The sequence below is a fragment of the Staurois parvus genome, unplaced genomic scaffold (genome assembly GCF_062004578.1).
Source record: "Staurois parvus isolate SC_StPar_1 unplaced genomic scaffold, SC_StPar_1.0 ptg000232l, whole genome shotgun sequence".
Classification (NCBI taxonomy): Eukaryota; Metazoa; Chordata; class Amphibia; order Anura; family Ranidae; genus Staurois; species Staurois parvus.
The window spans coordinates 4,669,943-4,681,296 of NW_028318028.1; the positions used below are offsets into that span (position 1 = coordinate 4,669,943).

The 11,354-nt window shown below is 38.8% G+C and overlaps 1 protein-coding gene across 1 annotated transcript; it reads right to left on the reverse strand.

Moving 5' to 3' along the window:
- Window positions 1-433: 433 nt before the first annotated feature.
- On the reverse strand, window positions 434-10,818 carry LOC149460258 (olfactory receptor 6C1-like; the record flags this gene model as incomplete). The annotated part of the gene is made up of 2 exons (XM_089679924.1): window positions 9,908-10,818; window positions 434-464 (listed from the first exon to the last, which is right to left on the reverse strand). Coding segments are annotated over exons 1-2 (942 nt in total), but the record flags the coding sequence as incomplete, so codon positions are not given.
- Between the last annotated feature and the right edge of the window lie 536 nt (window positions 10,819-11,354).

An 11,354-nucleotide genomic window follows, 5' to 3' on the forward strand; every position in this document is an offset into this window, starting at 1 on the left:
TTCTTTTTTTCATTCTTCTTCTTCTTCTTTTCATTCTTCTTCTTCTTCTTTTCATTCTTCTTTTCATTCTTCTTCTTCTTCTTTTCATTCTTCTTCTTCTTCTTTTCATTCTTCTTTTCATTCTTCTTCTTCTTCTTTTCATTCTTCTTTTCATTCTTCTCATTCTTCTTTTCCTTCTTCTTTTCATTCTTCTTCTCATTCTTCTTTTCATTCTTCTTCTTCTTCTTTTCATTCTTCTCATTCTTCTTTTCATTCTTCTTTTCATTCTTCTTCTCATTCTTCTTTTCATTCTTTTTCTTCTTTTCATTCTTCTTTTCATTCTTCTTCTTCTTCTTTTCATTCTTTCTCTTTTCATTCTTCTTCTTTTCATTCTTCTTCTTCTTCTTTTCATTCTTCTTTTCATTCTTCTTCTTCTTCTTCTTTTCATTCTTCTTTTCATTCTTCTTTTCATTCTTCTCATTCTTCTTTTCATTCTTCTTTTCATTCTTCTTCTTCTTCTTTTCATTCTTCTTCTTTTCATTCTTCTTTTCATTCTTCTTCCTCTTCTTTTCATTCTTCTTCTTCTTCTTTTCATTCTTCTTCTTCTTCTTTTCATTCTTCTTTTCATTCTTCTCATTCTTTTTTTCATTCTTCTTTTCATTCTTCTTCTCATTCTTCTTTTCATTCTTCTTCTTCTTCTTTTCATTCTTCTTTTCATTCTTATCATTCTTCTTTTCATTCTTTTTTTCATTCTTCTTCTCATTCTTCTTTTCATTCTTCTTCTTCTTCTTTTCATTCTTCTTCTTCTTCTTTTCATTCTTCTTTTCATTCTTCTTCTTCTTCTTTTCATTCTTCTTTTCATTCTTCTTCTTCTTCTTTTCATTCTTCTTCTTCTTCTTTTCATTCTTCTTTTCATTCTTCTTCTTCTTCTTTTCATTCTTCTTCTTCTTCTTTTCATTCTTCTTTTCATTCTTCTTCTTCTTCTTTTCATTCTTCTTCTTCTTCTTTTCATTCTTCTTTTCATTCTTCTTGTTTTCATTCTTCTTCTTCTTCTTTTCATTCTTCTTCTTCTTCTTTTCATTCTTCTTTTCATTCTTCTTCTTCTTCTTTTTATTCTTCTTCTTCTTTTCATTCTTCTGTTCATACTTCTTCTTCTTCTTTTCATTCTTCTTCTTCTTCTTTTCATTCTTCTTCTTCTTCTTCTTCTTCTTCTTCGTGCCCCGTGACTGCCCAAATGAGTGAAGTGTGCGGTGATTCTAAGATCGACGGCACTCATCTGCATGTCATACTGACTGACAGTATTATTTCTCTTCCCCAGCAGACTCCAAGGGCATTTAAATTAAAGGTACAGTGTTCTGCACTAATATAAAGGCTCTCTGAAGCCTAGAAACCCTTTTAATAAGTTAAATTCGCAGCGAATAAATTTGCATCGAATCGAATTTCTCCCGCAAATTCGGCGAATCAGCCGAATCGAATTTTTGAATAATTCGCTCATCTCTAATTGGTATGTTGTAGAAAATTTTCAATCGTCGGGGTTGTTGGTTGGGTCGTGTTTGGATCGTCTTTTATGTTGTATAGAGTTTGATAGTAACACACAAACGCATTAGCTATGTCTTGTGGGTTGGTCAGTGGGGTACGTGAGGTTGGGTGTTGAACCGTGTGAATTTTGTTTTTGAGCCGTTTTTGCTTGATGATTTTGGTAAGAAGAGAGTTTGATTTATTGCCTAGCGCATAAAATTGGGATTTGGTTTTTTGTAAGTTCATGTCATAAGTGTGTAGTAGGATAGTGCGTAGTGCATTGCTATCCCGGTTTAAGGCTGCGGTCGTAGTGGGGTTCGGATTTTGTTTGTTAATGTCTTCGTTTTTGCGTATAGAAGTTGGTCAATTTGTTGTGAGCGTTGTTTTTTAATGCGAGAATTTAGTTGGATGAGGATACCTCTCATATACGCTTTATATGTTAACCAGAGCGTGGCGATAGAGATATCTGGGGTGCTGTTAGTTTCAAAAAAGAGGTGATGAGCATCCAATACAAATTTTTGGTTTTCCGGGAGTTTCAAAAGAGTAGGATTCAGTCTCCAAATAGGTGGGATCGCTGACCGTTGGGTATCGTCTAAGGATATGCTGATCGGAGCATGGTCGGACCAAGTTATAGTACCAATGTTGGATGATGATACGTGTTGTAAGGTCCATTTATCAGTGGCAAACATGTCAATTCTAGAATATGAGAGATGTGGGGGTGAGAAATAGGTGTAGTCTCTCTCCGAGCCATGTTGGCATCTCCAGATGTCGTATAAGTCATAGTCATGTAATAGGCGATTGAGGTCAAGGTTGATGGGTTTCTTGGTAGAAGAAGAGTCTAGAAGTGAATTACTAAGAGCATTAAAGTCTCCGCCTATAATAAGTCTACCTCGTTTGTTTCGGGAAATGAGGTTGAAGAGCTTGCGGTGAAATCTTATTTGTTTGCTATTTGGTCCGTAAATGTTCACCAAGGTGTAAGAAATTTCGTTAATTTCGCATATCAAAATGAGGTATCGCCCTTGTGGGTCAATTATGGTGGAGGTAGATTGGAAAGAGAGAGCGTCATTAACAGCGATAATAACTCCATTCTTCTTTTTGATATTAGTTGCCATAAATTGTTGAGAGAAGCGGGGAAGATATAGTTTAGGGGTCTTGTCCGTAGCGAAGTGGGATTCTTGTATAAAAAGTATGTCAGCCTGAGATCTCCGGATTTCTCTTGATAGCATCGACCTTTTGAATGGGGAGTTGAGGCCTCGTACATTAAGAGATGTAATAGTAATCATTTATACATGGATTCACGGAGTATATATTTAGTTGGAGTGTTCTTTGGCAGTATTCGGGGTCAGGAGATCTAGATCTAGTGTCCGAGAGATATAGCTGGTGGTGCCATGGTGAGGGGCAGGTAGGAAGGAAAGGAACAACAGTAAAAAAACTCTTGCGTATAATGCAAGTAACCAAAGTAGCTAGGATCGCTACTGCAAAAAAGGGGGAGTCAGAGAGGTTTTGACCTCCAGAAGGGTCAAACCTATAGAGATTTTTGAAGATGAGAATCATTGGATATAGGCCAATCGCCAGAAAAAGGAGTGTTCAAAAGGAGCCTCCAGGGAAAAATTTGAACATGTATATTGCGGATTATGCCGCTAGGCCCGTCAGGTCGCTTCCATGTTTTGGACGGAGCCAGGGTTGTTCTTCTGTGGATCTGCAGGCAATATGCCCCAGGCCTTAAGAAAGTCCAAGCCAGCCTCCAAATTTTTAATGGTATACACCTTTCCTTGGTGTCGTACTATTAGTTTTGTTGGAAAGCCCCATTGGTAGGCGATATTGTGGTTTCTGAGTGCTTTGGTAATTGATATGAGTTTCTTTCTGTTAGAAAGTGTGGCCTTGGATAGATCAGCATAGAGATGCAGATTCGCATGAGAGGGTGGAAGTGGAGGTGGATTTCTAGTGGCCATCATAATTCTCTCTTTAATATGGTAGAAATGTAGGCGGACAAGCACATCCCTAGGGATGGATGCTGACAGGAATGGAGGTTTAGGAAGTCGATGTGCGCGGTCAATCGTGGCCTCAACTTCAGAGAGTGTTGGGATTAAGAGCTTGAGGAAGTGTTGCAGATATGGCAATAACGCGTCGGTAGACACGGTTTCTGGAATCCCTCTGAATTTGATATTATTACGGCGTGATCTGTCCTCCATGTCAGCTAATTTTAAGTTGATTTGTTCTATGTCCGATAGGTGATCTGTATGAGCATCAATCAGATCATTGTGCGCTTCTATGATGTCTGCTATATTGGTCTCAATGTGGCGGATTCTGCGTTCCTGTCTTTGTACCAAAGCAGTAATTGGGTCAATGGCGCAGATATATCATTATGCAAGGTCTGGCGCAATGAAGTTAGCATGTTTTTCATGCAGATTTCGGTCAGTGGTTGGTCAGACGCTGGAAATGCGTCTATATCAGGCAGGGAGGAATGTGGTGGCTGAGGTGGAAAATTTAGGGCCCGGTGGGTGTCATCAGAGTCACTCTCTAGCCGCGGCCGTGATTTTGCTGGGCTACAGGTCGTGGGTGACAGTGGGGGTGACAACTCACCAGGGTCCCCTGGATAAAGCTGGTGTTGTAGCCTGGGATCCACGCTCTGGGACCTGTAGTCCTTCTCCTGTTCATTGCTGCCTCCCCGCATGTTTGAATGGCGGCCGCCATCTTGGTTTCCCGGCATGACGGCCGGGAAAAAGTTTGTCAGTTTCCCTGGCTGCCCCGGACTCTTTTTCCTCCGGGGCATGTCTAGTGGGCTGCGGGCACACTCCGTGAGCTGCCGTGTGCTGTCAGAATTCCCTGGGGTCTGAGTGAGCCGCTTCAGTGCTGGCGGGTGGACGGAGCGGGAGCTATCTCTCGTTCATCCTCGAGCCGGCCGCGCATGCGCCCCCCAGCTGATTGGTTTTTATGCAGAAGTGGACAAGATTCTGAGTCAACCAGGTTTAGTAAATAAACCCCTTAATGACTGGCTTAGTACCACTAGATTGGTGCAAGGCCAATGCTGTACCTGTATTTACAAAGGAATAAAAGCCTTACCAAGTAACTACAGACCAGTTAGTTTAACTTCTATAGCTGGGAGGATACTTGAGAATTTCATAAAAGACAACAGAAGAGTTTTTGCTTGAAAACAATATTATAAGCAATATTCAGCATAACTTCACAAAAGACTGAAAATGTCAAACATATCAACTTTCTTTTTATGAGGAGGTAAGCAAAACTTAGACAAAGTAGATTTTCTCTAAAGGTGAACTAACACTTTAAGCAGTGGTCACATGACACCACAACTCTGGATCTTCTCTTCTGTTTGCATCCTGGAAGGGTCCTTCTTTGGTGGGACAAGGGTCTTATAATCTCGGTGGGGGGGGGCATCACAGGGATTAATCAGCAGCCACCCTTCCCAGAATCGGTGGCAGAGAGGGATCTAAAGGAGTGACTGAATATACTGTATATGACTTCACAAGGTGAAGAGGAACAAATACATAGTACAATGGGTTATGGGTGGGTGGAAGGGATAGATGATAAAAAAAAATAGTTTACCCTGGAATGAGACTTTAGGTTTACTGACAATAGTTTAACCACTTATTGACTACGCTATAGCTGAAAGAATGGCTACAGTGTGACTCTCTAGTTCTGGGAGGACATCCATGGACATCCTCCCACGTGCATGCTTCCCGTGAACCCCCTTTGACACGCATCAGGGGCACTCTGTGAACTCTGTGTCCTTTGGGCACAGCTGATTACATATCATGGTAAATGGCCAATCATAGCAGCCCTTTACCATGTGATCAGCTGTGTCCAATCACAGTTGGTCATATGTAAAGAGATTTACCAGTTATCACTGTTTCCTTTACTCACACGCTGTCTCTGTGTGTGGAAAGGAGAGCCGATAATCAGACACTCTGAGAGGGCACAGTGAGTACATTGTTTACACTGATCACCAGTGACCTGATTAACAGTGCAGCCCCATCAGTGCCAATTAGTGCCCATAAGTGATCAGTGTGGGCAATCAGTGCCCATTAGTGCAGGTTATCAGTGCCCATCAGTGCTGCCTCATCAGCGGCCATCAGTGCAGCCTTATTAGTGCCCATCTAGAAACAAGTTGTGTAGCGAGCGCTTACTGTAATAAAGATGTGGTAAAGAGCCGCTAGAACACCAAAAAAGGCAACCAACATAACCTTCCAAGATAATATATAGACAAAAAGGTGCAGCGCTAATAATAAAAAGGTGTAATGTCAGCATACACTCAATAATAAGAGTAGAAAAAATGAGGACATGAGATCATATATTCGTCACAAATATAAGTTCGATGTTCAATCTAGTGTCCACAAACATGTAAAAGGATGTGATGTGCCAATTCTGCCAGATCTCCTTTACAAATCAAGGTGAATGATCCAAGAGTGAGCAGGAAATAAATTAAATGCGCACTCACCAGAAGTGCGTTTAAAATACGCATGAAAGAAGTTTCCTCTCTCCAGGTACATCTAGGTTCTCCACACTCAGGTAAAGCTGCGCTCCCTAGTTCTCACTGGTCATCCATCCATGTTCTTTTCTCCAAACTAAAGCAGAATCCTTGACCTTTCTCATATGGGACACTCCAAAGTCTTTTGCATGACAGACAGGACATTGTGAATATCTTCAATATGTTGAGTTTCACAAGACATTCTCCCTCACTGAACACAGTGCGATGAGAATAGCGCGCGAGTGTTGAAAGAGCGGGATCTGTGTTCAGTGAGGGAGAATGTCTTGTGAAAATTTAATTTGGGTACAGTTTTGCATGTCTGTGCAATTGTTATTCAAAGTGTGACAGAGTTGAAAGCTGAAAATTGGCCTGGGCAGGAAGGGGGTGAAAGTGCCCTGTACTAAAGTAGTTAAAAGTTATACAGTACACAATAATTTAAAAAAATGGGTGAATCTTCAAACTTAATGGGACCTCCAACCTAAAGTAGTGGTCAACCCCTCATCCATAATCTTAACTAACCAATCATATGTTAGAAAACATTTATATTGCCTTCTCTCAAGATTGGGTATTCAAAGAAAAAAGGTTGACCTTACTTACTATAAATTACTTTGCAGTGTGAACATATGCTTGTCGAAGTGGGTATTCACTCTGCTAAGTAAACAACCTAATCTCCTTTAGTAAATCCACTCCATTGCATTTTTGGGGGTAGAAATTTAGACTCACAGCAATCATGGATTTGTGGCAAACCCTGCGGGTTTGAAAATATTGGCCACAGTGAATTAATGAGCTTATTTACTTGGTTGATTTTGACTCAGTGTGGTGGTATTTTGTAGGTTTTATTTAAATTAGGTAGTACATTCGTGTGTAGTTTGTATTGATAGGACTTTTTTCAAACAGTGGGGTGTTCAAAGTACAGCATTCACTTGTTGAACTGTTTTTGGAGCTTCCTTTTGTTCACAACATGCATATGTATAATTTGATTGAAAAAAAAAGAGCTTAAAAACAGTGTACACCTAAACCACTTGCATTATATCATTTATATTCCCTGCACCCCCTTATCCCATAGTAAAAATAACAGGCATATGCCAATTAGGTCTATTCTCTCATAATGAAACTGTCCTGCCGCAAGCCAGTTTTGCACAGCTCTAACATCTGTAGGCTGACAGTTTGAATTCTTGTATGAAAACACTTTCCATGCCTTGTGTCTGTCTCATTAAAGCTGTCCCACCACTGGTACATTTTTACACTGTTGTATCATTTGTGGCCTCGTAATACATAATGAGAGTTTTAGAATTGGCCTGCAGCAGGAAAGTTTTGCATCAGTGAAAAAAGGGACAACCTCAGTAAATTTCTAGTCAATTTAAAAGCACTAGTCACAGGAAGGCTATTACCATTTGATAAAAAAAGCATGTATCGCTGCTAAAAGTACTTGAAAAAAGTTCATTTTAGGTAAACTGAATCAGATGTGGGTGCTGTATGCAAGTCAGATTTCAGGCCCTACCAAGGGAATTTAAATGTCTTTTGTTTTTTCCATGCTTGAGGTCGCATGAAAAGAATCCTCTCCCTGATGTATGGTATTTTTTTATTATTATTATGTCCCCCATGCCAGTGTCCAGCTTAATTTTTTATTTTATTTTCAATATTTTGTCTTTTTTATTGGGTCATTAATGGGCCACTGCAACCATTAACAGATGTGATTAGAGTCATTATTTGACAGCTCAGGTCATGGACAAAATGTACAGAGCAGATCTGAGGAGCTTTGTAACTTGTGATCACTGTGATGACCAATCACAGCAATCACGAATGTAAACATTATAGTGTTTATATTTAAGAGCTTTCCCATTTTTCTTGTAATGGAGGAAAGGAAGGAAATTAGTATCTCCTAGATTGTAAGCTCCGAGGAGCAGGGCCCTCCAAACCCTCTTGTATTGAACTGTATTGTTGCTGTATTGTCTCCAGTTATATTGTAAAGTGCTGAGCAAACTGTTGGTGCTACTGTATATAAATCCTGTATAATAATAATAATAATATTTATCAATGATGATATGTGAATGTAGGGATCAGCTACAACAGCAGATTCATGGTTAGGGATTGTATTAGATTGTGGCATCTTTTTTTAACCCTTTCACGCCTTCCTCTCCTATAAATCTCATCTCCTTGTTTTCTCTATGTGACTTTTATATTAACTCTTTCACCTCTCTTATCCTGCACAATTATCCCTTCATCTCCCTACTCCCACTGTATGTGACCTGTACATTAACCTCTTCACCTCCTCCTCCTTCTGTGTATGACCTATACATTAATGGCATGCTGTATCTAATGCACAATTACAAATCTTAATGTTTTAAAGAGGAGGTCAGAATTTTCAGTCCCCTTATTTCTCCTATAACATTCAATATTTAACAAAGGTAAGCAACATTGATCTCAGCAACTCAAATAGCCAGAGTGACAATCCCAGAATTATAATGGAATCATAACAAAAAAATGTCACATACAGATATAATTTGGACAAAGGTGACTGACCTGGCAACTATAGGTATGAAAAAGAAAGACCCAATAAAATGAAAAGATCATTTGAATATGTTTGCTAATAGTAGAAAACATGGAGTGGAAAAAGTAGAAAAAGTATAGTCTTTTGACTCTGGATGATGTTCAAATGTTCTTTTCACTAAAAAGAGAATAAGCAATCTTTGCATTTTCTCCCTTTTGTCTGCTATTTCCATCACATTCCATCACATTCCCAGAAAGGCTTTTTGATCATAGCAAAGTTTGTTTGTATGTACAAAGCTTGTTTGAAGCACTGGTGCCATCGCAAATGCAACCTGATTGTACAAATAAAGCTTTACTGATTTTTCACTCCAAGCCTTGTGGTTTTGCTATTACTACAGTCATACATGTTTACTGCTGCATTATACGTGTCTATCAGCTTATGTACATGTAAGCTCTCCCTCTTTAGACCTCCTTGTTCCATATTTCTTAACCACTTCAAGTCCGGACACTTTCACCCCCTTCCTGTCCGGGCCAATTTTCAGCTTTCAGTGCTATCACACTTTGAATGACAATTGCGCGGTCATGCAACACTGTACCCATATGAATTTGTTAGCACTTTTTTGAGACAGATAAAACTTTATTTTGGTGGTATTTATTCACCACTGGGAATTTTATTATTTTGTTTTATAAGTGAAAAAGTCCAAATATTTTGAAATAAAAAGTGTTTTTCTTTTACAATTTTGCAAATAAACAATCTTTCTTCATACATATTGGCCAAAATGTATTCAGCTATCTTTTTAGTAAAAAAAAACAAATTAGTTTATAACCAAAAATTATAATTTTTCAAAACATTTTTTTACATGTTTATTTTATTTTTTGATATTATTATTTATGTATTTTTTTTATATACCATCACCCTAGCAGTACAGTGTCACAATAGTGACACTGTACTACTTGTGGGGGGTGATGAAGATTTTTTTTTTTTTACACTGATTGCTTTTACAGCCTTTATGTAATAATTTATCATTCTCTCTGGCTGAATTCTTGCAGCCATTGAGAAATACTGTGAGAGCTGTAATTGGTCACAGTTTGTCAATTGGTACAAAGCTGTTGTGAATAGCCTTGTACCATGTGACCTCTGTGATTCACAGATTTCACTAGTAGTAAGTAATGATGTCAGAAGTGACATCACTATTCATGTGATCACTGGTTGGCCAATCAGTGATCACATGATCGGGACCTCACACAGAGGTCCCATACAGCGATCGGTGTTCCGCTGTGTCCTCTGGATACAGCAGGCACCTTATCACGGTGCCATGCGCTTCCAGGGAGAGCGCACAGGCGGGGAAGTGGGAGGCCACTCGCCCCTGCACTGCTCCTATCTGGCCGTTTATGTACATGGGCCCTATGGGAAGTGGTTAATGATATAAACACCTCTGTAAAGCAGCTTTTACGTCTTTATTTTTTAAGCTGTAAATCAAAGGATTCAGAATAGGAATAGCAGCAGTGTTAACCAAAGAAAATAGTTTATTGGTACTCATGTTGATCATTGAATATGGTCTCAGGTACTGGAAGATTAGGGTGCTATAGAGCAGGATGACCACTGTGAGATGTGAGGAGCATGTGTAGAAGGCTTTACGTTGACCAGAGCTGGTTCGGATCTTCAATATAGCCGCGATAATGTAAACGTAGGAAATAAATGTCAGCACAAATGGAAAGAAACCAGCAATAAAACTCCCAACAACAAGCATGTAAAGTTCTAAAAAGAATGTGTTACTGCAAGACAGCTTTGTTACAGGGACAACATCACAGAAAAAGTGATTGATTACATTTGACTTATAGCAAGATAACTGATATAGCTCTATAAAAGTTGGTATATTTTCTAAGAAACTAAAAACCCAGCATACAGTGGCTAATAATGTGCAGGCCCTGGGGTTCATGACCATGTGATAGTGCAAGGGGTTACATACTGCCACATAGCGATCGTAACCCATTGCAGTCAAAATCATTAATTCATTGCAAGTCATGGAGCAAAAAATAAATATTTGTATTAAACAGCCAAGAACTGATACAATGTTATTTCCTGAAATGAAAGATACAAGGATGTTATGTAAAGTAACTGTAGAACAGGAAATGTCCAAGATGGACAGATTGGCCAGAAAAAAGTACATCGGAGTATGGAGATGATGATCCATAAGGACAAGAACAAGAATGGTCAAGTTACCACCTACAGTGATGAGATAAATGATCAAGACCATAAGGAAAATTAATAAACTGAGATCAGGAAGGTCTGAGATACCAGCAACTATGAAATATGTAACAACACTGACATTTGATTGATCCATAGATTCTGTTTATGGTTAAAAAAAAAGCATAGGCAGTGTTAAAGAAGTGTGGAATTATCTGAATAAAGGATTTATGCTTGGCTTAATTAACCACCAGGCACATCAGGCTTGTGAGTATATGCAGGAGGCTAAGAGCTATTTTCTTTCATTTACAGGGACTGGACACACATTTTACATCAGTATAAATGCAATCAGCCTATGAAATCCTTTTAAAGCTCTTTCACAAAATTCTAAGCCAAATTAGCAACAGCAAAAAAAGTAAAAGAGAAGATCCTAGCAAATGGGGTTTGCTTTTGATACCAAAGGTTGTGTGCCTATAGCTTCCAATGATAGAAATCTGGCACTTATATGTGTGCCCAAACAAGTGAGAAATTTAAAGATGTGGCACATGTGATATCAATGTGAACATTTTCAAATGATGCCACACTTCAAAGAGGACTATGGTTGGTTAAAAAAAGTTTTAGATACTAAATTAAAGTATAATAACATCACAAAATCTGAAAACATGCTAAATGGGCACACATAGTGGAATATTA